The sequence below is a fragment of the Dromiciops gliroides genome, chromosome 6 (assembly GCF_019393635.1).
Source record: "Dromiciops gliroides isolate mDroGli1 chromosome 6, mDroGli1.pri, whole genome shotgun sequence".
Taxonomy (NCBI): domain Eukaryota; kingdom Metazoa; phylum Chordata; class Mammalia; order Microbiotheria; family Microbiotheriidae; genus Dromiciops; species Dromiciops gliroides.
The window spans coordinates 165,705,657-165,728,229 of NC_057866.1; the positions used below are offsets into that span (position 1 = coordinate 165,705,657).

The 22,573-nt window shown below is 40.8% G+C and overlaps 1 protein-coding gene across 1 annotated transcript in view; it reads right to left on the bottom strand.

The window, feature by feature from the left end:
• Positions 1–22,573, bottom strand: part of SH3D19 (SH3 domain containing 19) — a 239,087-nt gene that overhangs the window by 47,111 nt on the left and 169,403 nt on the right. The window contains exon 8 of the mRNA XM_043973453.1: positions 5,940–6,047. Within this exon, the coding sequence (XP_043829388.1) occupies positions 5,940–6,047 (108 nt within the window). The remainder of the gene's footprint in view (positions 1–5,939; positions 6,048–22,573) is intronic.

Consider the following 22,573-nt stretch of genomic DNA (forward strand, 5'->3'; position numbering starts at 1 on the left):
ACATATGTTTGACATCCTCCCCCAAGGTAGACATTGATTCCTTATTATAACATCTTGAAGCCTCCAGGTCTCATTATCCACATCACTGCACTAAACAAACAGTAATGTCAACACCCAACTTGATGAAGCACGTTGAAACCCCTCCATGATTTGGCAGATACAGTGGGAAAAGCCAAGGATTTAGAGCCAAAGGACTGGAGTTCGAATCCTACCTGTGACCTTCGACAAGTTCCTTTAACACCCTAGGAGTCAATTTCCTCATATATAAAATTAGGGTTTGGATCAGGTGGCTCTAAATGTTCAGCTCTAGGGACGTGATCCTACAATTCTTCAACATATTGTTGTCGTCAGCTTGGCAAGGGTTTCCAAATGCAGCCAGGCTGAATTCTGAAGGAGCCACACAGTGGGCCACCAGATTTATACTGGAAGTCTGCAGAACTTAGTACGACTTGTCAGAGCTCATGCTCTATTGGCATGACCATGACAGAACCCAGGGTTCACCACCATGCCCTGAGGAGAATACCCACTGGGGAATATAGAAAGAAACGGATATGAATTGAGGGGCTGAAAAGATACATTCCCTTTTCTTCAAAGGCTCATTCCTTGCTACTACCTCATATGAAAAAATCTTAAACAGGAGGACAATTTACTTAGAGCTTCCTGTCCGACCCATATACAGGAAGACACTTCTCCCACTCTCTCAAAGGAAGATAATACCAAGGTCAGTGACGATAAAGAAAATGCTTCAAGGGATTCCCAGGCTGAGAAGTAGCACTGCTCAGGAAGTTAAGCCAAAGTACTACTGGAGCAGCTAGACCACTCCCTACCATAGCTGTCCTCATGCCCAAACTAAATCACTCTTCATCTCGGGATTGCAGGATGAGAGATTTAGAGGGAGAAGGCTTATATAGTCCAATCACTTTATATAAGAGATAAGGAAATGTAGCAAAGCAAAATCACTTGCCCGAGATCACCAGTGTATTAACTAGGCAAGCTGAAATTTGAACTCAGGTCCCAGCACCCCAAATGACCACGCTTTCTCCTGTACCACACTTCTTAAACAGAAACATCTAGACAGTAGCATTGTTGCAAGGAAACATAAAAAAGCCAGAGAATAAAAATACAGGTGACAGCTTGCTGGCTGGGAAGGTTTGTTTCTGTCTTCTGGATAATTGTGCCTGTTCCCCATCATAATACTTTTCCTTCTCTTTCCTTGGCCCTGCCAAGCTCCGTCCACTTGTGTCACTTGAGAACTTTATTCCTTCTTCATCCCTGAGGCCAGAGACTCTAGGAGTTGGGCTCTATAACCATGGTAACAAGAAGTGCTAGGCACTAGTGGTTTATACAACTAGAAATAACAGTCTGAAAGCTGAAGGGATTTTAGGTTCTGTTCTATTCCAATCTGCATCACAGACTGCACATGGCTGTTAGTGCTCTGGTGCTTTGTTTTTGCTGCTGATCTTGTTATTGTTGTCATTATTATTTTTATTAGTCTTCAGAACATTCTCTAAAATGATTCAGGGCATTACTACCATTTTACATGAGGGAAAATTCAGTATCCAAAAGCAACTTTATTTAAGATCCATAGGCAGACACAAGCTGTGGATGTTTCTCTATTTTGATATTTCAATTGAGCTTTCACCTTATCAATGTGGTCCAGGAAAGTAGATTGTAACCCATGCATGCCTGCCCATCCTGCACAACTCTTGGCTACATCCTTCCATAAATCCTCCCCAGGGACTTTCCTGACACGCTAAGAGGCTTCCTCCAGATGTTTTGTCACTGCATGAATGGCAATATATCACTTCTTTTTTTTTTTTTTTTTTTGCAGGGCAATGGGGATTAAGTGACTTGCCCAAGGTCACACAGCTAGTAAGTGTCTGAGGCCGGATTTGAACTCAGGTACTCCTGAATCCAGGGCCGGTGCTTTATCCACTGTGCTACCTAGCTGCCCCCAATATATCACTTCTACGCATTATCGATCATTTTTATCACGACTGACCCACTTTCTCTTCTGTTCCTGCAACATCCTTCATGATGTTTTTTTGCTCAATTTTTGACTGACAATAAACTGTAGTCTGTTCATGCCCACTATGCACCTCGACATTCTTCCTAGGATAACCCATGTTTGAGGGTTATATCATATGTCATCAACTAAATGAAGTTTTGTCTACAAATATCTAGAATACTAGTATCAAGATAAGACAAATAAAACCTTAAGAAATACAAATGGAGGGGGCAGCCAGGTGGTGCAGTGAATAAAGCACTGGCCCTGGATTCAGGAGGACCTGAGTTCAAATCCGACCTCAGATACTTGACACTAGCTGTGTGACCCTGGGCAAGTCACCTAACCCTCACTGCCCTGCAAAAAAAAGAAAGAAAGAAAGAAAAGAAAAAAAAGAAATACAAATGGACATCATGAGTGGCTCCTCTGGGCTACACACCACGATGTACCCTCTATATATATCAGCATCAAGGCTAGAGAGAGTGGCTTAAACAAAGGAACAAAGTGTTGGTTCAATATCATCACAAAGGAAAGCACCAAGGCATTGGTTGTTCTGTGCAGTCTCTATAAGTATAACAGGAAGGCACAGAGAGACCTATGGGAGATCTAAGGAGTTGGAAGAATCCAGTTCACCGCTGGTATCAACAGACAGGCTGCTACGGTGAAACCTTAGGGCAGTTTCAGTTGCTTTTCGAGAGTGAGTCAGACTCCAGGGTTTGGAAGCCTTGGGACTCATCCCTGGCAGAGAATTTCTCCGTGTCTTCTAGTAAAACCACCCTTGGGAATGTGGCCAGGAAAGCTATGTGTATCCTCTCTCTGGGTGCCTTGTGAGTTATGGCTGTAATCGGTACCTTCCCACTGACTAGAGGGAGAGGGGAGTTTGCTGGAATGTGTAAGATCAGGATGATGAGACCTTCCAAAATGAGACACCTCAAGCTGCATTTCTTCTGCCCTGTCAGTCACAGGGTGTGATTAAGAGCTTCGAAAATAACAAGAGAGCTCTCAAATATTTGTTTCCCTGGACCTTCTCTGTCTCATTCCCTAAATCTTCCTCTTCTCCTGGTCCTTCACCTTCTAATAGCAAAGCATGAACAGACTACACCTCACACCTGCATTTTAATAGTGTGTTTCTTGAAAAATCAAAACAACTCAATTAAAGAGGCGGTTTGGGGGAGTCAGAAGAAGGCCCTGCCAGTTTTAACTAGGGGACGTTTCTAGTCATGAGAGCATTAAATAAGCCAAAGCTCAAAGTAGGCGATAGGGAATTCAGGAGGGCTTAAAAGGGAGAGAGGCACCAGGGACACAAAGAGGGGATGGCAGGTACGGACTGGCTGATGGGATCCCAAAGCAAAGAGGTAAAGGTGTTACTGCTTTAAGGAGAGGCTGGAGATGATGGAGATGGACTGGGGTCATCACTATTTCAAGTATATCTAAGGTATCGCCCTAGGACACAAACCCTTTATTATCATCCTCCCATAAGCATAATCCTAGCCATTCTTGGATTCCCTCACTGCTCCTTAACAAATAGGAAATACTGTCACCTATTCTGGATTTCTATTGCATCTTTTGAAACTCCAGTGTAGTAATTCCCCAACTCCCACTTATCTTGGTCATCTTGGTCCTCAACAGGGTGGTTTATGGTTCTAGAGATAACCTTGAGAGACTAGGTTTCTAGTACTGTTACTCAAGCTCCCATTACTGGCCTTCCCATTAATTTCCATTTGCTGTTGTTGCTCAGTCATGTTTCAGTTGTGTGCCACCCTTTGTGACCCCCATTTGGGGTTTTATTGGCAGAGATATTAGAGTGGTCTGCCATTTCCTTCTCCAGCTTATTTTACAGATAAGAAAACTGAGACAAAGGCCTCAGTTTCCTCATCTGTAAAATGAGCTTGAGAAGGAAATGGCAAACAACTCCAATATCTCTTCCAATAAAACCCCAAATGGGGTCACGAAGAATAAGACACAACTGAAACATGACTGAGCAACAAGAAGTCAGTCACTTGAATGAATAATTGCTAAATTTTCTTTTCACTATTTTGGAACCAATCTACTGTTTCTTGAATTTATTTTTTTTTCAACATTCATTTTTGTAAGATTTTGAGTTCCAAACTTTTCTCCTACCTTCCCACCCTCCCAACACTCCCCCTCCTGAAGCCAGCAAGCAATCTTGATATAGGTTATACATTATAATCATGTTAAACATATTTCTACATTAGTCATGCTGTAACAGAAGAATCAGAACAAAAGGAAAAGAAAATGTGAGAAAGAATAAACAACAACAACAACAAAAAAGCAACAACAAAAGTGAAAATAGTATGCTTTGATCTGCATTGAGACTCCATAGTTCTTTTCCTGAATGTGGAGAGCATTTTCCATCATGAATCTTTTGGCAGCATTGTGATTGACCCATTTAAAGAGGAGTTCTAAAAAAAAAAAAAGGCGGGGGGGCAGCTAGGTGGTGTAGTGAATAAAGCACCGGCCCTGGATTCAGGAGGACCTGAGTTCAAATCCAGCCTCAGACACTTGACACTAGCTGTGTGGTCACTTAACGCTCTGCCCTGCCCCTCCCCTGCAAAAAAAAGGAGTTCATATCTGATAAAGGGATAACAGGATACAGACATGGCTGTTTACATATTTTAAAAACCTAACCAGATATATTTTTTGATTAAGGTGGGGGAGTTTGCAAAAACCTCTCTCCTCCACTGTTATTAAAACTTATCAGAGCTCAAAGGAGATTTATTAGTTATGATAAAAAAAATTAAGGAAAGGAAAGAATTGCTGCAAAGCTCCATCAAAATTCGGGCTTTTATATTAACTTTAAAGTTCTTAATTCTATTGTTCCTTATGGTATCTACAGCCACATCTTGGTTATTAAATTTTTCATTCATTAATTTCAATATTTCTCCCTTTTACTAAGATCTTTATCATAAATGATAGAAAAGCCACACTAATAAGATTATTTTTCTTTTCACAGCCTCTCTCTCCTTTCCAAATGCTTTAGTTTAGGTTAGATTTATCAAGAAATAAAATGGCCAAAAGATAGGGAAAAGAAAGGAAGAGCTGTGGACTTTCTGAAGTGACAAATTGTACAATCAGCTGTGAAATATTTTTTAGTTCATTGGGCTAAATCGAGGCAGGAAGAATAGAGGTTAGAAGGCTGGTTCTGGAGTCAGGAATACCTGGGTTCAAGTCCTACCTCAGACATTTAATGACTGTATGACCTTGGTCATATCATTTAATCTCTCAGGGCCTTGGGCAGCTAAAGCTATATACTGCAGTCAGATTGCCTATCTAAAGTAGGGAATTTTCATACTAGGAGTTCCCTACACTGATGAACTTACAGGTCCTGATTTTTAAAAACTGATTTATATGCTTATGATGCTCCCACAACAGCTTTCTGAAGGGAAAAAAAAGCTATATTAATAAATAATAGAATTGGAAGGGACCTCATAGAAATATCATAGCAGCAAGAGGTGGAAGGATTCTTAGAGTCATCTAATCCAACTCCCTTATTTTTGGTGGGGCAATGAGAGTTAAGTGACTTGCCCAGGGTCACACAGCTAATACGTGTCAAGTGTCTAAGGCTGGACTTGAACTCAGGTCCTCCAGAAACCAGGGCCAGTGTTTTATCCACTATGCCACCTAGCTGTCCCCCAACTCCCTTATTTTATAGATGAAGAAACCGAGGCTACTGTAGCCTCTCAGAAGTAATCTGGTACAACCCCCACCTAAGGCATGAATACTCTCTAATTTCAAGAGCTACTTCCCTCTAAAAAAAGAAAAAAGAAAAGAAAGAAAAATTTGCTCTATATTTCAATTGCTGGTAAAATGGGTGGCAGGTAATATATGACTGTGACAGACTGGCTTCTTGCTGCAAATTCTCCTCAGAAGAATGGAAGAGGAGCAAAGCAAAAGGAGATGGTAGAGAGCTTACATTTCCCTGGTTTGGCTGGGATCCGGATCACAGTGGGCTTTCGAGTGGGCACTGGTTGGACAACTCGCTCCTTTGGCGGTTCAGCTTTTGTGGGGAGCTGAAAGGGATCTAATGAAAAACACAATTTATTTTGCATGTTTTAGTTAACACAGGCCTCTAACAAAAACCTCATTCATAATTAAAGAGTCATATTTTTCATGCCCCAGGGAAAGCTATTCATGGATAAACACAATCTCAGTTTCCATGGACAAAAAACAAAGTTGGAGCTCATGAAAGGAAATAACTCAGTGCACTGTAAATAATTCATACTTTTTTTTTTTTTGCCTCCATGATGAGAGGAAAGATCCAGGATTGTGAGAGCTTGAATTGTGTACCAGATGCCTTCCAGGGCCATTCAGTCAATTAGCAAGTGCCCCTCTGGAACCCCGTGGTAAGTGACTCTAAAAACATTACTCTGTCCTCCGAGCAGACACTCTCACTCAATAACAAGGCTCAGGAATTCCTAAAACGTTAGTGAAAGACAATGGAAAGATTTTCCAGTACAGAACAGGGCTAAGAAAAGAGACATCATTTCAAATAGTCCTACCTGGCAGATGCAATAATTCCTCATTCCCCTCCCCACTCATTCTCCTTTCACCATGATCTACTAGTTCTGTCTCAAATGATACATTATTTATTAAAGTTTTTTTTTAGTTAATGGGATTCTTAGGGAGATTCTTAAGAAATGATTGAAAAATAGAAAACAATTTGAAAAACTGCAAATAGCTGTTTATAAAATAAATGTACAGAGATGTTAATATGAGATGAGAAAGGAAGGGAAGGAAATGTTGTGTAGTCGGAAGAACAATGGATTTAGAGGCAGGAGATCTGAGTTTGAATTCTAGGTGGGCTATGTACAACGTGTATCACCTTGGACACATCTTTGAACCTCTCTGGGCTTCCTTATCTGTAAAATGAGAGGTCCAGAATAGGTGGTCCTTAAGAGCTCTTCCAGCATTGAATCATATAGTGAGTCTTGTGACATAACTTCAGTGAGCATTCAAGTATCACGGAATGCTTCAGTGAGGGAGTAGCGCTGAAGTTTATCCAATAACCCACAATCCTTCATTTTACAGAGAGGGAAACTGAGGCTCATAGACATTAAATGATTTATTTAAGGCTTGGCATCCAGGATTAGAACCAATCTAACTTTGCTAATGAGGGAAAACAGAATTGAGAATATAGTGTGGCACCAATCAATCAATAAATGCTGACTACATTTCAGGCACTGTACTAAACTGCACCAAGGCTTTGGAGACATCCCAAAGGAATTCAAAAGAAATACAAATCAATTGACAGGGAGGCACAGGGAGCTTGGAGAGAGAATTAGGAAAGCTCTCCTGCAGGAGGTGGCCCTTGAGTTAAATTTTGAAGAAAAACATAGTTTGTGCAAAGACGCAGGGAGGAGATGGAATATCACACGTGGAAAAGAGTTAAGTATGCCAGTGTGGCTGCAGTGTAGAGTACATGAATGAGAATAGCAGGTTAAAAAAGCCTCAAAAGGTAGACTGGAGACAGACCATGATGAACTTTAAGTGCCAGACAAGCATTTGTATCAAGAATTCACTGGAACTTTTTGGTGAGCCTTGTGCTTTTTTGGGATTTCACTTTAGAAGAGAGAGACTTGAAACAGGAAGCTTAATCAGGAGGGTTTTGTAATAGTTCAGGTGCAAGATGACGAGAACCTCATTTAGCGTGGTGTTTGTGTGAACGTAGAGAAGGGATAGTCAGACAGTCTCATGGAGGGAGAATCAAGAAGGCCTGAAAACCGATGGGATGTGGGGCGGCTAGGTGGCGCAGTGGATAAAGCACCGGCCCTGGATTGAGGAGGACCTGAGTTCAAATCCGACCTCAGACACTTGACACTTACTAGCTGTGTGACCCTGGGCAAGTCACTTAACCCCCATTGCCCCCACATGAAAAAAAAAAGTCTAAAAATAAAAAAATAAAATAAAAAACTGATGGGATGTCAGGGTGTGAAGGGGCGCCATGAGGTAAGCTTGATTCTGCAGTTCCCAAGCAAGGCCACCAAATCAAAAATGAGCCAATAAGTAACGAAGAAACTATTATTATTTGGTTTCATGGAGGACATGTACAATAAGCAAAAAATTATGTACTGCAATCCTCTGCTAGTTTGTATGAACAGGACCCAATTCTTCGCCATGAGCTTCTATTTAAGAAACACTTTAAGCTGAGTCTGTAGTTGGGTGAAATTAAGAAGCACCATGGATCAGTTTGAAGACTCTTCAGTGGTGTCCGAAGTTCTTGGTCAGCAGATACATATCTCCCTCCTGTCCAGCTTTCACCAATTCCAATACTTCCCATAACTGTTCAGAATTGCTTGGGCCAAACAATCTCTAACTTTCTTAGTTTCTTCCCTAGAAGCTCTTCTAAGTTACTTGGAACTTGACCACAACTAAATAATTGTGAATCATCTTTGCATTAAAAAATATACAATTTATGGGGGCAGCTAGGTGGCGCAGTGGTTAGAACACCAGCCCTGAAGTCAGGAGGACCCGAGTTCAAATCCGGCCTCAGACACTTAACACTTACTAGCTGTGGGACCCTAGGCGAGTCACTTAAACCCAATTGCCTCACTAAAACCAAACCAAACCAAACCAAACAAAAAAACCCAATTTATTTGTGCCAGAGGGGATGCCCACTTGTCCAGTGTGAATGACATGGGACCCTTGGCAGTCCTTGAAGAAATAAGAGCCTTCTTTGCCACTCTAACAACTTTGCTACAATTTCAATGTGCCTGCTGTGTAGTTCTTTGACCCTAACCTGGAAAATCCTATGATGCCTTTTGTGTTCCTTGCCCCTTTCTGGCTGGGCCCGCCCTCAAGCTTGAGATGCCTGGCACAGGTTCCAGTCCATAGGAAAAGTCAGCCTGAGTTACAGTAATTAGAACATTACAATCACATAGTCTTAGAGCTGGAAGAGGTCTAAGAGATCATGTAGTCTAATCCTCTCATTTTACAGATAAAGACCGTGTTAGGTTTCAGACACAGAAACCTGGCCATTTAAAGGGCCAGATTTTTCCCAATCAAGTTAAAAGAATCTAATACCATGACTCTGGAAGAGGACTCCTAATAATATAATGTACGGGGCAGCTAGGTGGCTCAGTGGATAGAGCACCGGCCCTGAAGTCAGGAGGACCTGAGTTCAAATCCGGCCTCAGACACTTAACACTTACTAGCTGTGTGACCCTGGGCAAGTCACTTAACCCAAACTGCCTCACTAAAAAAAATAAAAAATAACGCAATGGTACCTATGGCTTACCACTGGCTAAGATAAATTGAAAGATAGGGTGACACAATAGAAAGAACCCTGCCTGGACTTTAAGGCAGAGGAAAACAGTTCAAATGCTGATTTTTAGCAATTACAGGTAGCAATATTTGTGATTGCAGGCCTCAAATTCTTCATCTGTAACACAGCTATATGTACCATACAGAGTGGAAAGTATACCTTCAAATGCACTAAAAATGTGACATTGTTTCTACCATCTTAGTTCTGGAAGGTCTGAGTCCTAACTATTAATCAATTCACCGGTTTTGGTTTTTGTTTTTTTGGTGGGGCAATGAGTGAGAGTTAAGTGACTTGCCCAGGGTCACCCAGCTAATAAGTGTCAAGGTCTGAGGCTGGATTTGAACTCAGGTCCTCCTGAATCCAGGGCTGGTGCTCTATCCACTGTGCCACCTAGCTGCCCCCTCAGCATTTTAATAGATTTAGATCAAGACAGAGATCACTTCATATTTGCATTAAAAGTAGTGTCTTTGCCAAGAAAACCACAAAATGGGTTCAAGAAAAGTTGGATGTGACAGAACAGACTCAACAACATGGTCCCTTCCTAAACAGATACCGGTGTTCAGGGACAGCTAGCTGGCACCATAGTGCCCAGAGCATCAGGCCTGCACTTAGGAAGACCAGAGTTCACACTAGCTCTGTGACCCCTGGGCAAGTCGTCTACCTTCTGTTTGCCTCAGTTTATCTACAAAATAGGAATAGTAACTACCTCCTGAGATCAAAAGAGATATTTGTTAAGTACTTAGCACAATGCCTGGCACATATTTAGCATTCTATAAATGATTATTCTCTTCTTCTTTAAAAAAGACAGGTATCTTTCCTCCTTAGCAGATTTCATCTTCTACATTATTGTAAAATAAATGCAAATTGTTTTCAGCTCTCCACTACCGCCTTGGACACTGTCTCCCTTCCTATTTTTGCATCAAGTCATGTTGCCTAAAAGTCTCTGGTACACAGCCCTACCAGGATAGGCAGCCCCCATTTTCAATCTCTCTTTCCTCTTTGACTTCTTCCTCCCTCAACTCTTACCCATCCTGCATCCCATTCCTTTAAGGCCATGTTCACAGCTGGGAACAGAGCAACTAATTCAAGCTAAGATGTTAAGACTGATAATGGCTCCGTGTACTCTGCCTTTGGGATGGTATTTGCATTTTAACAGCTGCCCTCAATACTATTAAACCAAAGGATTGACCCAAAGGAGTAAGAGGGGAATTTAGGCCACCATGATATGACGATGGGGCTTTCTACACGGGTACCCATCCCCATACATGTTAAGTGTGATTTCAGTTCTGTGTGTGTAAGGCTGGTACTACTCTCACCAATTATGTGAAGAAGCTGGTTTTACAACTGTTTTCCCCCAAATTGTAAGGCTCCAACTGTAGAGTCTAGTGGCAGAAGTATCTTGATTTTATAACTAAAAACCTGTTAGCTTTTAGTTACCTACCTTATTACCATGTGGGCCCTTAGCTGATCTCCAGTAATTTGCACCGAGGCCATGCACCATTATTATGCGACATATCTTTTAGGAATGAGCATGTTTAATATGAATTTCCCATCTAAGTCCAGCCAGGCGAATGAGTCTCAGTGTTGCACCACTGCGGGCCTCCTGGCAGGAGTGAGCCTGTTTAATTATCTACCCCAGCTGTGCTCACTGAGCAAAGTGATTGCTACATCTGTTTGCCTGTCTGCATGGTACCCCTCAGCTTGCAATCAAGGCCAGAAACTCAGAATTACTGGGAGGAGAAGATAATATTCATTGGATGGGGAGCGCTATGTATCCCTGGGATTTTTTCAGGATGCTAATGCTATACAGATCCTGCTCTGTATAAAGTTCAGCTCCAACCTCTTTACATGAGACAGAACTAATGGGGAGGCAGGCAAGGTGTCTGGAGGTTTGATATTCCATAGCCCTGCTATGCCTCTCACAATCCCTACCCCCCCCCCCCAACCACTGCTCTTCAAGAAGCCTTTTTGATCGCTCCAGGTGGGAGCATTCTCTTCACTAACATTTTGTCCCCACGTCCCACCCTCCCACCATGTAGAATATAAGTTCCTTGAGGGCAGGGACTTTTTAATTTTGTTTTTGTCTCTCATGTAACTTAGCACAGTGCCTGGAACACAGTAAGTATTTAATAAATGCTTACAGAATTGAATTTCTTTCTTTTCACCTTTGTTGAAAATGTTTACTCTATGCCTTCTCTGACATCACTTTCCACCTACACTGTTATGAGAAATAATGATTAATAACCAATATATTGGTGGACCCAGAGATCTCCTTCTTAGTTCCCCACCCCCCAAAAAAAAAAGGCCAGCTCTCCTTGAGAGATTCTATCAAATCTCACAGTAGGTCAACTACCCAACCCAAAGTTTACAAAAGGAGCCTTAGGTGTAAAGAGATTCTTTGTCTAGGTAGCCCAAGGACTTCACTGATGAGATTAAACCACACCTAGATGAATGGATTGTGCCCACGGAGTGGGGATTTTGCATTCCTTTCGCTGATATCATCCTAGGACTTCATTTTAATATAGTCAGCCTTCAAGTCATGTCAACCAATTCAATTTGAATAATGCTAACCAATTAGATTGGATTGATGTATAACAACCCACCTCTTATCGAAAAGGGATAAAAAACCTGGACAAGCAGCCATGTTGGCTCTCTTGGGGCCACATGTACTGTCTCTCTGGGAACTACATGTATTGTCTGGGAACGTGGGAAGTTAAGGAGATGGTTGGTCAATCCCTTACCAGTAGAAATTGATAAATTGATAATATGTTTACCCAAAACTTGTATCTATAGTAATTATTTAACTGTCACACTGTATGGATCTTGTATATACAGTTATTTGGATATTTTTTCTCCTTCATTAGAATTACATTAGCCTATATATTAGAATATTAACCTAATTAGAATATAATAGTAAAAAAAAAGAGAAGACCAAGGTGGGAGGTGGGGACATAATGTGACAACTAGTGTCTTTATTTGAAAGACTGTCGTGTGGAAAAGGCATTAGACTTTAGTCCTGTTTGACCCCATAGGTAGAAGTGGGAGCAATGGGTAGAGACAGCTATCTCAAAGTGGAATGGGCTGGCTTGGGAAGTAATAGAGGTCTTCAAGCATCCCTGGGATGGCTTCACACAAAGGCTCCAGAGTGGCAAGGGCAGAGAAAGCATGGGTAGGACCAATGAGTGGAGAGGGAAAGCTCTGTGATGTGCCATTCTAGGGATAAGCTGCTGGCTCAGTTACCAAGGCAGAGGATACTTTGCCAGCAAGATGCCACCCCTGCCCTTCTCTATTATTATTCTTTTTTTAAAAAATTCATCTTCATAATGCATTTAGCCTACAAACACGCCATCACTTCCATTTCAGGACAGGAAAATTGGTATAATACACTGGAAAAGAATATTCTTGATGTAGAGTCAAAGGATCTGGCTGTGACCCGCAACTTTGCTAATTACTACCTGTATGACCCTAGGCAATCCATTTCATCTCTCCACCTCAGTTTCCTCACTTGTAAAATGATGGGGATGAAAGACTCTAAAGAGTCCTTTCCATCTTTATAACCATAATCCTATCAAAGGTACTTTGAGATCACCTGAAATGGATATTTGCAGCTAATAATAATACTAGCTAGCATTTATACAATCGCAAAGCACTTTGCATATGCTCTCTCATTTGATCTTTACAACATCTCTAGGAGGCAAAGTGATTAAGTGACTTGCCTGTTGTCACACAGCTAGTAACTGAGACAGGATCTGAAGTCAGGGCTTTCTAAGGCAATGTGCCGCCTAGCTACTAAGGATTTTTAAGGTCCCTTCTAACTTGAGACTGATTCTATGCCATGTTCTGAAAAAAAGAAAAAAATCTCTTCATTAGAATTATAATACATTTTACAGAAATGTATTTTGTGATAAAATGTCCTGCCAACAGTTCTGAGAATTTAAGTAGCTAATATTAAAAAAAATAAAAACACCATATACTACCAACAATTATATGAAAGATTGATCTGTATTACTAATAAGAGAAACACAAGTTTAAACACCTCTGAGGTTCAACTAAAACCTATCAAATTAGTAAAGATGATAAAAGGAGAAATGGTAAAGGTTGGAGGTGATGTGGGAAGAGAAGCCCACTAATATACACCGTTAGAGGAGCTGTGGGAAACAATTTGGAATTATTTGAGAAGTCAGTAAAATATTCATTGCCTTTGATGCAGAGATATCCCCTTGGTGGGCATATACTCTGAGGTGGTCCAGAACAGAAAGAAAAGCATCATATTACCAAAATATTCATAGTAGCACTTTTTGTAGCAGCAAAAACACCCAACCTAGAAACAAAATGAGGGGCCATCAGTTGGGAATAGGGGAACATTACTGCTATGTAAGAAATAAATATGAGGCACTTAAAGAAACATGTGAAGACTTGCATGAACTGACAGTGAAGGATGAAGATGGACAACGGCAAAAAGAACACCAAACACAGAAGAGAAGCCAAGCACTTGTAATGATCAGTCTTACTCCCCAGAGAACAGATTATGAAATGCACTTCCTGCCTTTCACAGAGGTGAGGGCTTACAGGTGCAGAAGATTGTTTATATTTTTAGACCTGAACATTGTATTAGTTGGTTTTGATTATTTTTTTTCCATTTTACAAGGTAAGGGTCATTAAATGGAAGGAATATATCCAGAAATAGTGATATAAAAACAAAAGTCAGAAATAAAACATTTTAAAAAGTAAAATGTATAAGGAACAAAATCTAACATGCTACTAATATTCATGCATACAGCTCCCCTACAGTTGTTTTGAACGCAGACGGTCTGATCCTTCCTTCAAGGAAAAAATTTATAAAGGGTCTCCAGGAGAGTCTCAGATCTTAAGCCTGAGAGAGCCCTAGGCCTTTTTTACCACATCTATTGAAAATGTTTATTCTCTTTGTGCCTTCTCTCTGAGATCACATTTCATCTACTCTGTATATATCTTCTATGTATGTGGTTATTCGGATATTTTTTTTCTACCATTAGAATGTACACACCATGAGGACTGTGATTGGTTTTTTCTCTTTGTATACCCACTGCTTGGCAATATGCATTTATTAAGCACTTACTATGTGTCAATAAGTCTTTAACAAATGTTTATCGACTTAACGGCTTCTTCCTCTTCTTATACCAAGACATCAGCTGCAACCTGAACGCAAGCTTGTTTTCCTTTCTAGATACAAACTGTTCATCATTACTGAGTTAAGAAAAAGTAGAGCTGATAAAGCCTGTTTTCCACCCATTATGTCTTGAAAGATATTCTTGTCATCTCATAATTAGTTTTGCCCTCCCTAATTTTGTTTGTGTCACCTCTCTCCCTCTCGATCTATTTAATGGCAGAAATTGGCTGCTAAGCCATTATGCTGGTTTGTGTAATGTAGATGACAGAAGATGCATGCTTATGTTTTGACAACTTTGTATGACTGGCAAAGGTGTGAAGGGGAACTGCTAATATTTCTCAATTTCATTACATTAACCTGGAAGGCATCTTGCAGACAAAAAATGAATCCAATTCTAAATTGCCTGTTTTATGAGGTTTTCTTTAATAATATTCTAATCTTGGCTATGTTTTCATAGCTTTAATTTTTCCTGATGTCTCTTTTTCTGAGAATAATAAGGCCACATCACTTTAGGAGTAGCTCATTAACTCTTTTCTATTTAGGATAGAGGAAGAAAGAAAGAAAGAAAGGGAAGGCACTTCTGAGTTTGTGTACTCCCTTACCTCTTCTTATGTCTAGCACATTGTAAACTCCTTAAGGACAAAAGACATTTCTTGTTTTGTATTTATATGTATATAACCTGGCAAGTATGTCATACACACACTAGGTGCTTGCAGAATGCATGGATAACTAACAAAGTTTTCACACTTCATTCCAAATAAAAGAAAAATGGCTCTTGTGTATATAACTGACCAATTTAAAAAATCATAGGTGCTAGTTGTTTCTTTTATTGGTGATAAATGTGCCCTTATTCATCTATTACTCTCAGCTGATACCCATGACCTCTCAAGATCTTAGCCTGAGATCTAACATGCAATGATCCCTTGAGACCAAGAGCATCCATAGCTACAGAGCCCACTGGAGCTGATGGTGCAGACTAAGTTTACTCTGTGGAAACTGAACAGAGGAGAAGGTCTGGCTGTAGAGTCAAGAAGGCATAGGTTCAAATGCTGCCTCAGGCATATACCATCTGTATGATTTGAGGGCAGGCACTTCCCAAGGATGTATCTAGGAAGTGACTGATTCATTTGCCTGGGTAGTTATTGTACCAGGAACTCCACAAGGTAACCAAGACACTGATTCTCTGACTAACCTGAATCTTGTCATCTTGTCTCATGCAGCTGTGACTATAAAGTAAAGGGGACATATTCTATAGGCAGCAGATGGACACAGAAACATGGAACACATCGTTTTGAGAACTCATTGCATTTTCTCTCATCTTCCTAATTGGGTACTTATTCAGGGTCTAATGATACAATAAAATCCCCACTTAGCAGCTCAGACATAAAAATCTAATTCAAGTAAAAGAAGAGTGTGAAGCAGTGGGGTGGTTTGTGAAGAGGGCCGGATGAGGAGTTAAGAGGACCTGGGTTCAGATTCTGGCTTTGCCACTTACTACCTGGGCCAGTCCCTTTTTCACCTTTCTGGGCCTTGGTTTCTTCATCTGTAAAAAGAAGGGATTGGAGGGGCGGCTAGGTGGCGCAGTGGATAGAGCACCAGCCCTGGAGTCAGGAGTACCTGGGTTCAAATCCTGCCTCAGACACTTAACACTTACTGGCTGTGTGACACAGTCGGCACATAATAAATACTTTTTGACTTGACTAGATCCTTGCTTCTTCTTCTTCTTCTTTTTGCGGGGCAATGAGGGTTAAGTGACTTGTCTAGGGTCACACAGCTAGTAAGTGTCAAGTGCCTGAGTCCAGATTTGAACTCAGGGCCTCCTGAATCCAGGGCTGGTGCTTTATCCACTGCACCACCGAGCTGCCCCCTAGATCCTAGCTTCTTAAACTGTGGGTCGAGACCCCATAGGGGGATGTATAACTGAACGTGGGGGGTTGTGAAAAATTTGGCAACAGTAAAAGGTTATGTATACCTATTTTATATACCTATATACCCAGAGTTGCAGGAATATTTCTCCGGTGAAAAGGGATCATGAGTGGAAAAAGTTTAAGAAACCCTGGACTAGGTAACCTCTAAGATCCCTTTTAGCTCTAAATCTATAGTCCTATGAAGCTAAGGTATGTGCCTGGTTCTTTTCTCTCTCTTTTTTTTTTGGCAGGGCAACGGGTGAAGTGACTCGCCCAGGGTCACATAGCTAGTGTCAAGTGTCTGAGGTCAGATTTGAACTCAGGTCCTCCTGAATCCATGGCAGGTGCTTTATCCACTGTGCCACCTAGCTGCCCCCTCTTATATACTGTCTCCAAAATGGCATTGCACATACTCTCTACTGGCTTCAACTAACACCTCTACCCAAATAACTTCCAAAATTATATCTCTAGTCCTGGACTCTCTCTGGGCTCCAGACCCATATATCTGTTAGCTCTTCAAACAACATGTCCCAATCAGAGCTGATCATCTTTCCCCTTAAACCTGTTTCTCTTTCTACTTCCTTATTTCTAGAAGGGGAACCATTTATCCACTCTCCTATGTTTGAAATCTTGACTCTCCCCTTTCCTTCACCTCTTACCTCAATCAGCTATTAAGTCCTGTTGAGTCTAATTCTGTAACATTTAATCCCATTTTCTCTATTCCCATTGGTACTCTCCTAGTACAGATCCCCATCACTTTGATTATCAAAGTTTATTATTAAGATTATTAAAGATAGCTGACTAATGAATATTCCTACCTTTAATCTGTTCTCCTGCCAATAGTCCAATACAGTGGAATGGTGAATAAGTGAATATATGCAAATTGACCCTTTATAGGCTGGCCCAAAAAGTCCCATTTGGCCACAATGCCATTTGCCTATTGCTGTCCATATACCTTCAAAAGCCAAATTGGCCTACTCTTTGCCTTCTGAACATGCCTGAGCTCTCTTACCTCCATTTCCTATGGCTGTTCCCAAAGCCCAGAGTTTCCTGCTTCATCTTCTTTCTTACTGATTTCCTACCCATCTTTTTTTTTTAAATTTTTTTGGGGGGTGGGGCAATGGGGGTTAAGTGACTTGTCCAGGGTCACACAGCTAGTGTCAAGTGTTTGAGGCTGGATCTGAACTCAGGTCCTCCTGAATCAAGGGCTGGTGCTTTATCCAGTGCTCCATCTAGCTGTGCCCTTACCCATCTTTTTTTTTTTGTTTTTGTTTTTTTTTTTGCGGGGCAATGGGGGTTAAGTGACTTGCCCAGGGTCACACAGCTAGTAAGTGTCAAGTGTCTGAGGCCAGATTTGAACTCATGTCCTCCTGAATCCAGGGCCGGTGCTTTATCCACTGCGCCACCTAGCCACCCCCCCCTTACCCATCTTTTAAAGGGCAGATTAAATATCATTACTTCCCCAGATTTTAGGGATGACTTTCTTCCCTTCAGCCTTACACAATGATTTAATTCATACCTATACAATACTTTTCCGGGGAACAAACTGTTATTCATTGCCATAAGGAGCTCCTGGTGAGTGATCTCCCTCTCCTAATGTATATTAGCATCTGTTCTGCAATTCATTGTCTTAAAGAGTAGCTTGAGAGTATGGAGAGTACACTCCTCCAGTATGGTCAGAGTCAGCACTTGAACCCAGGTCTTCCTGATTTTGAGGCTAGCCTTTTATCTACCAGAGCTTCCTAACCTGTTACTAATCTAATGCATTTAGCATCTACTATAGTTATTTGTTTTTGTGTCTCACTAAAGGGTAATCTCCACGAAGATGATCTGTTCTCTAAATTCTGCATTTCTTTGCAGAGTAGACACTGAAATGTTTTTGTTTGTTTCTTTTTTTTTAATTTCATGAATGGGGGGCAGCTAGATGGCACAGTGGATAGAGCACTGGCCCTGGAGTCAGGAGTACCTGAGTTCAAATCCGGCCTCAGACACTTAACACTTACTAGCTGTGTGACCCTGGGCAAGTCACTTAACCCCAATTGCCTCACTAAAAAACAAAACAAAACAAACAAACAAATTCATGAATGTTCTCCCCGGCCAAATTCTTAAATTAAAGAACATGGATGGGAAGATGCAAGTCTCTAATTTGAGGCATAGCTCTTTTATTAACAACTCCACTGAGTTATCTCTAGATGGCTGTGTATATCTGATTATTATAAGTAGGGGGCACAATGGATAGAGCACTGGGCCTGGAATCAGGAAGACCTGAGTTCAAATCTGGCCTCAAACACCTGCTAGCAGTGTGACCCTGGGCAAGTCAGTGAATCCTCTTTGCCAGTTTCCTCATCTGTAAAATGAGCTGGAGAAGAAAATGGCAAACCACTCCAGTATCTTTGCCAAGAAACCCCCAAATAGGGTCAGGAAGAATTTGGCACAACCGTGAAATGAATGAAGAACAACAGCAATTATAAGTAGAGGCATGCATATTTGTAGATTGTCCTTATGAATCAGTAGGATGTGAGATCCTTTAGAGCTTGGATGTTTATCTTTATGTCCCTGAGAGCCTCATGCAGTGGCTTATTTTCTAGTAAGTGCTTAATATGCTTGTTAACTTGAATTGAGTGACCTTTGCAGGTATGGAAAGTCAAGACAGAAACAGAGGAGAATGACATATTGTAGATGGTCCATCACCAGATCAGAGACAGTTAAGATGTTAACTACAAAAGCACAAGCAGATAACATAATCATAGTTAGGCAAATAGAAAGATAGAATCATGTGGGAGAGACATGAAATGGAAGCAGGCCTAAAGAGCCCTGACTCAGACAGAAAACAAAGAATTCAAAGACTAATGTAGTGTAGACTGTTGCTACTTAAATGAAGTGAGTGGGGAGAAAAGAAAAGGCTTTTTTTTTGGGGGGGGGGTCATAATTAAAGCTAACTACAACCTTCAACATATACTACATTCCATTGAGTCTTTTCAAAGCCCTTTCAATGTGTAGTGACAGGGGCAGATTCAATGAAATATATTTTCTCAAGGAAATTTATCTCCAATTATCTCTTGGATTAATTTCAGCTATTTCCAAAGAAGAATCCATCATTAGTTTTTTACTCAGCAAGAAATTTCAGTGAAAAAATATGTAGTCTCCAAATCTCTTTTCTATTTCATGGAAATCTCTTTTTTCCTCTCTGAGATCATTTAAAAAAAAAAAAAAGAAATTTGGGGGGCAGCTAGGCGGCGCAGTGGATAAAGCACTGGCCCTGGATTCAGGAGGACCTGAATGTGGCCTCAGACACTTGACACTTACTAGCTGTGTGACCCTGGGCAAATCACTTAACCCTCACTGCCCTACAAAAATAAAAATAAAAATTGGCATTGCCACAGTCTGGTAGCTATAGCTACAAAGGTGTAAAAATTAATCATAGAATCATCAATCTGGAACTAGACAGGATCTTGGAGATTATTTTGTTTCACCCTCTTATTTTACCAATGAGGAAACAGAGACCCAGAAGTCATGTTACTTGTCCAGGATCACATGGGGAAAAAGTAGCAATATCCAGATTCAAACTCAGATCTTCTAACTTAAAGTTCAGCACTCTTTCTACTTCACCAAAGCCAGATTTCAAGCCATACAATACCTACTTCACTGATCTACAATTCCAAGAACTGATAGAAATGCAGGTACATTTTCTTCTTTGTTCTAAGGAATCTATTTTACAGAATTAAGTCAGGGACAGATTCCTTTTATTTAGAACATAAGTCTCTTCTTCTTTTTTTTTTTTTGAGGCAATTGGGGTTAAGTGACTTGCCCAGGGTCACACAGCCAGTAAGTGTTAAGTGTCTGAGGCCAGATTTGAACTCAGGTCTTCCTGAATCCAGGGCCGGTGCTCTATCCACTGTGCCATCTAGCTGTACCCAACAGATTCCTCTTATATAACACAAAGCTTTGAAGTTAAAGAATGAGCCAACTAAAATATATTATGGGTAGATGGCCACAGTTCCACCTTCCTCTATTAAATATTGTAAATATTCTGGTGAAAGGTAGATTGGGACTTTTTGGAGGAGTAAGTGTGGAGTCAGTACGTCTCCAGGAATGGAAGAAACTGCTGTGGCCAAGTGATAAGGAAGGGAGGTCCTAGGACAAGAACGGGCCGTAGCTCACTCTTTCCACCCCTTACGCGACCAAAGTCTACTGTTTAGTTTTCTGTTTTTCTGTGGGAAGATTCTTTCATTTTTATTTTTGTTTAGTCTTGGGCTAGAACAGTCATTTCATCAATGTAAGGAATTCTCAGTTGAGAATCTCCTTCTGCTTATACAGATGAATAGGTAGCTATTCTGAAATTTAAAGTTATAAGAGGGTTGCTTTGGGCATTGAAGCAGCTAGGTGGCGCCATAGTGCACAGAGTGCTGGGTCTGGAGTCCGGAAGACTCATCTCCCTGAATTAAAATCTAGCCTCAGAGATTTACTAGCTGTGTGACCCTGGGCAAGTCATTTAACCCTGCTTGCCTCAGTTTCTTCATCTGTAGAATGAGCTGGAGGTCACAAAGAGTCAGAAACAACTGAAACCCCTAAACAACAGCAACAGAAAAGAATGCCCCCCAAATTATAGATCTCCTCGACTTCTCTTCCTTCTTCCCCTGCTAAATCAGCACATTCCACCAAAAAGGACAACTCTTTCCTTGGCTGCTTTAAAGACTGAAGGATGTGACCTGGCCTGTATCACTAACAAAACAACCTGTGGGAACCCTGGGCCATTTACATTCCCTCTCTGAACCTCAGTTTCTCATCTGTAAAATAAAAACACTGGACTAGATAGTCTCTCTAAAATACCAGATTCAGGGTCTCTGTTCCCACTCTGTCCTCCTGCTCCAGCTGGAACTTGGACCATGCAAAAAGAATTCCAAAGAAAATAAGCCATCCCAACATCTAAAAGTTTTTTTTTTTTTTCAAGTGCTGTGTATCCACGGAGACATCTGTTTTGTTGGTGTTTAGTGCTGAGTTGCTTATTCTTCCCAGGCAAGGACTGTGGCTTTTATATTCTAATGTAATTAGTCACAATGTCATGTGTACAATGGAGATTTAATAAATATTTGGGGGCTGGTAGAAAAATAATGAACAATTACAATATGGAGAATGTGGTTGTGAAATCAGGAAGCCTGTGCCTTCTTGGATAAACGTTGTTTCTAAAAGACTGAGAGCAGGTCTTTGAGCATATACCATTAAGCTTACGTGGCCTCAAAATAACACCCTTTGGAAACTTCCTTCAAAGAAGTCCACAGTAGGAAAAGGAAGCTTATGAAGGCTCCGCATAGCAGATCTTTGTTTAATAAATCACAGATTAACATGATTAAAACATCCTAGGCTGTCACAACTTCCTCCTTATCATACATAAAGAATGACCTCCTCTGCCTCTCTATAATATAATTATTCTTTCTCTAGGCTCAAAACCTGAATTGTCTACCCTTTACTTCAAAAATCTTAGCCTCTTCAGGGGAGAATATTGCGGATGGTTAATCTCTTGGCAGAGAGGAGGTGGACTAAGGTCTAGAATGAGACATACGTTTTAAGACACGACCAATTCCTTGATTTATTTCGTTTGAATCTACTTATTTGTTATGATTTAAAAAAATAACCATCATTATTAAATAACATTAAAAGCAATGTAAAAGAACAAGATTAAGCCTCTGATATTTAACCTAACTAAATTTTGTGCATGTGACTGCAGAAGCTGTCCACCTTCAATCAATCAATAGACACTTAGTAAGCACCTACTATGTGCCAGAAACTGTGTTTAGTGCTAGCGGTACGAAGACAGACAAAAGATGCTCTTTGCTCTCAGGGAATTTACAGTCTAATGATGGAGACAACGTGCAAACAACTACGTATGAGCAAGATATATACATGATAAATTAAGGATAATCAACTGAAGGAAGCCATGAGTATAAAAGAGGACCAAGGCTTTTTGTAGAAGATAGGATTTTAGTTGGGACTTGAAGGAAGTCAGGCCAGGAAGTGAGGATGAGGAGAGAGAGTATTCCAAGAATAAGGAAGTGAAAACGGAGATGGCATGGCTTGTTTGAGGAATAGCAAAGAGACCAGGATCACTGGATTGTTGTACACATTGGACTATGGGGTGGAGGGGAAGAGTAGAGTGTAAGAAGATTGGAAAGGGAGAAGGACTTTGAATGCCAAACAGAGGATTTTATATTTGATCCTAGAGGTGAGAGGGA